At 40.3% G+C, this 3,630-nt stretch overlaps 1 protein-coding gene across 1 annotated transcript; it reads right to left on the reverse strand.

The window, feature by feature from the left end:
* Nucleotides 1-760: 760 nt before the first annotated feature.
* Nucleotides 761-1,721, reverse strand: LOC134582439 (olfactory receptor 5V1-like). The gene has a single exon (XM_063439039.1). The coding sequence runs from the start codon at nucleotides 1,719-1,721 to the stop codon at nucleotides 795-797; it is 927 nt and encodes a 308-aa protein (XP_063295109.1). The 3' UTR covers nucleotides 761-794.
* Nucleotides 1,722-3,630: the final 1,909 nt, after the last annotated feature.

Genomic DNA, 3,630 nt, shown 5'->3' on the forward strand with positions numbered 1-3,630 from the left:
TTATTAAAATATCAATCCCTAATGGCTGCCGATGGGTGAAGATGCTCCTTTAATGACGTTGATGCAATCACAATACCACCATTCTGATATTTTACAACTTTTATCATTATGGCTTGGGCCAAAAAAGGACCCTACACCTTACACTAGGCATCCACGTTCAAGATGTCACAGTCATAGTGAATACGATTTATTAACATTTTAACATTGTATTCAACAACCAAAAACACTTAGTAAACTACTGACAAAACTACTGAACATCACAAAAATGATCAAACTGAACGATGAGCACTTTATAATATTGGATGTCAACAACATAAACAAATGCTTGCTGTTTCAGTAATTAATTAATGTATATAAAGTACAAATAAGCATTGTTACACAATATAACTTGGTGAAATTAACAGTTCAATGAATATACGTATTCCCTATGCTCAAAATATCCGCCTTGATTATAAGGAACACATACACAGATATCAATTATAATGTCATCTATTATCATAAATCAACATCACGATTATAATCGCCACAGTCAGGACATATCATTCTTGGGGTTGCGTGTTAACCAAACAAGAAAGGTTATGCTCAGTTATATGTTGATAACATGTTCTAACTTTGGAGGTTTACTGTCAGAAAATGGTAATTGTAATTTTGTTGAAAACACGCAGTACTGAACAAAGTTCAGAAAACATTATCAAACCAAACAGATTGAGATTGAGATGGAGGCCAGTGTTTACAATAGCCATTTCCTAATCCATTGAGTTTGGATGAAATCCAACTGAAAGGTCTTCTACTGATTATAGGCTGGTAAATATTCTCTTTAAGGTCCATTTAACAGGTTTATTTCTGATGCTGTATACAATGGGATTCAGCATTGGTGTAACTGTGGTGTAGAGAATAGAAATACCCTTGTCTGTTTCGGGGTAGTATGCGGAATGTGGGCGCAGATACATGGACATGATGGTTGTGTAATAGAGACTGACCACGATAAGATGAGATGCGCAGGTCGAGAAAACTTTATGACGTCCCTCAGAAGAACGGATCTTTAATATTGTGGATATAATATGAATGTATGATGTTAGAGTCAACAAGAAGGAACACATCCCAATAGTCACAGCTGAAATGTACATTGCAACCTCGTTAAACCAGGTGTCAGCACAAGAAATTCGAAAGAATGGAGGCACCTCACAAAAGAAGTGGTTGACATAGTGGGACCTGCAAAAGGGCAGTTTAAAGGTTAGTACAACATGGACAAAGGAATTTATTATACAGAATGTCCAGCATCCAGTCGCTAGTGCGATGCACAATCTCTTGCTCATGATAACATTGTAGTGTAATGGTTTACAGATAGCTGCGTATCGGTCGAAGGACATGACTGCCAGCAGTAAACATTCTGTTGCACCAAGAACTAAAGAAATGAACATCTGAGTCACACAACCCAACAGTGAAATTCTTCCATCCTCAACTAAAGTGTTTACCAAAAGTTGGGGCACTACGGTGGTGGAGAAACAGATGTCAATGAAGGCGAGATTACAGAGGAATAAATACATTGGGGTCTGGAGCTGAGTATTTAGTCTCACAGCTACAATAAGCAAAGTGTTTCCTATTATAGTGGCTATGTACATAGACAGAAACAGGGAGAAGAAAATAGCTTGAAGGTTCGGGATGGTCGACAGACCAAGGAGAATGAATCCATTCACATAAGTCTGGTTGGAGTCCTCCATTGAAACCATCAACGTGTACCTGAATTAGAATGAGTTAAGGTCTTAAATATTGTATTCGGAGTGGCAGCACGACCATAATGGAATCTGAATATCTACGATACAACATAGAATACAATTCTGTCACCAGGTTACAGGTTGGTGTGTCACATATGGCTTCTGGAACATTGAATGTCACAGCAGAGAACCGTTGGTTCCGTAACATTCGGACACTATGGGGTCATCATGTAATATTTAATGTTCACACTGTGACTGATCTTTAGATTCTCTCTCATGATTAATTAGCAGGCAAATGAAACATACAAAAACTAACATACAACTAAAAACACTGATAAAATATTAAATGAATGATAAGTACATTTTACCTCTTGCAAAGCACTTTCAGGTGATAAACAGCATATTTGATCTTAAGACAGAAAAGTAGATCCAAAGAGACCCAACATTTCTAAATATTTGTACCTTTTTCTTATAAAAAAATTCAGCATTCTTAAAAACATTTGTCAAAGTTAACAGCTTATTGGAAGATTTCTGCTTATTCCATGTAATGTGGACACTTCCCTACATATGAGTAAACCTTAGTGCGAAAATGATTGTCCTTATATAACTGATCAGTGTGTACTAATAAGTCCCAGAGGTGCAGTCTACAGAAAGTGTGTTACCGGGAGCATGGTAGGGGAGTTGGACACTCCCGCAGTCCCAATATCATTACTAATCTTTAAACTTAAGGTTATAATTTCTTTTTTTTGTTAATCATGTTTTTATTGTATTGGCTTTAAGCAAACTGTGTACACTGACAATATGTAAAACAGTAACATATAGACAATGCCAAATGCAAATCAGAACTGTACGTGTTAGAGCAGTGATGGCGAACCTTTTTGAGCCCGAGTGCCCAAACCGCAATACATGCCAATTTTTTTTCCTTAAAGTGCCAACACGGCAATTAAACCTGAATATTGAGGTTTAAGTTTAGAAAGAACAACTCGTACTGTTGTCTGAACTAATTAACAACTTTTGTTTTAAAAGCACACAAAAACAGAGAGTTCAATGATCCAAATTTTAAATAATGATATAAATAGATAAAATTAAACTTATATTTATTAGTATCTCCAACAAATGCAATACATACACACACAGACTGCTGAATACATACACACAGGCTGCTGAATACACACACACACACACACACGACTTCTGAATATAGAGACTGATGAATCCACATACAGACAGTCTGCTGAATACACACACAGACAGTCTGCTGATTACACACACAGACAGTCTGCTGAGTACACACACAGAGACTGCTGAATACAGACACCCACTGCTGAATACGCACACACACAGACTGCTGAATACACGCACACACACAGACTGCTGAATACACACACATACTGCATTAAGGGGTGTAGTGTATGTGTTTGTGTGAGTTGCTGTGTGTGAGGGGTTCTGTGTGTGAGGGTTGCTGTGTGTGTCTGTGTGTGTGTGTGTGTGAGGGGTGATGTGTGTGTGTGTGAGGGGTGATGTGTGTGTGTGTGAGGGGTGCTGTGTGTGTGAGGGTTGCTGTGTGTGTGAGGGGTGTGTGTGTGGGGGGGCTGTGTGTGTGTGTGTGAGGGGTGCTGTGTGTGAGAGGGGTGCTGTGTGTGTGTGTGTGTGTGTGTGTGAGGGGTGCTGTGTGTGTGTGTGTGTGTGTGTGAGGGGTGGTGTGTGTGAGGGGGTAGGGGTACTGCTGTGGGGTAGGGGTGGTGTGTGTGGGGTGGTAGGGGTGCTGTGTGGGGGGTAGGGGTACTGCTGGGGGGTAGGGGTGCTGTGTGTGGGGGGGTAGGGGTGCTGTGTGGAGGGGTAGGGGTACTGCTGGGGAGTAGGGGTGCTGTGTGTGTGCGGGGTAGGGGTACTGTGTGTGGGGGGTAGGGGTACC

The sequence above is a fragment of the Pelobates fuscus genome, chromosome 13 (assembly GCF_036172605.1).
Source record: "Pelobates fuscus isolate aPelFus1 chromosome 13, aPelFus1.pri, whole genome shotgun sequence".
NCBI lineage: Eukaryota > Metazoa > Chordata > Amphibia > Anura > Pelobatidae > Pelobates > Pelobates fuscus.

Excerpts from the sequence above, each read along its gene's own strand:
- LOC134582439 (XM_063439039.1), bottom strand. The coding sequence starts at position 1,721 with ATGGAGGACTCCAACCAGACTTATGTGAATGGATTCATTCTCCTTGGT.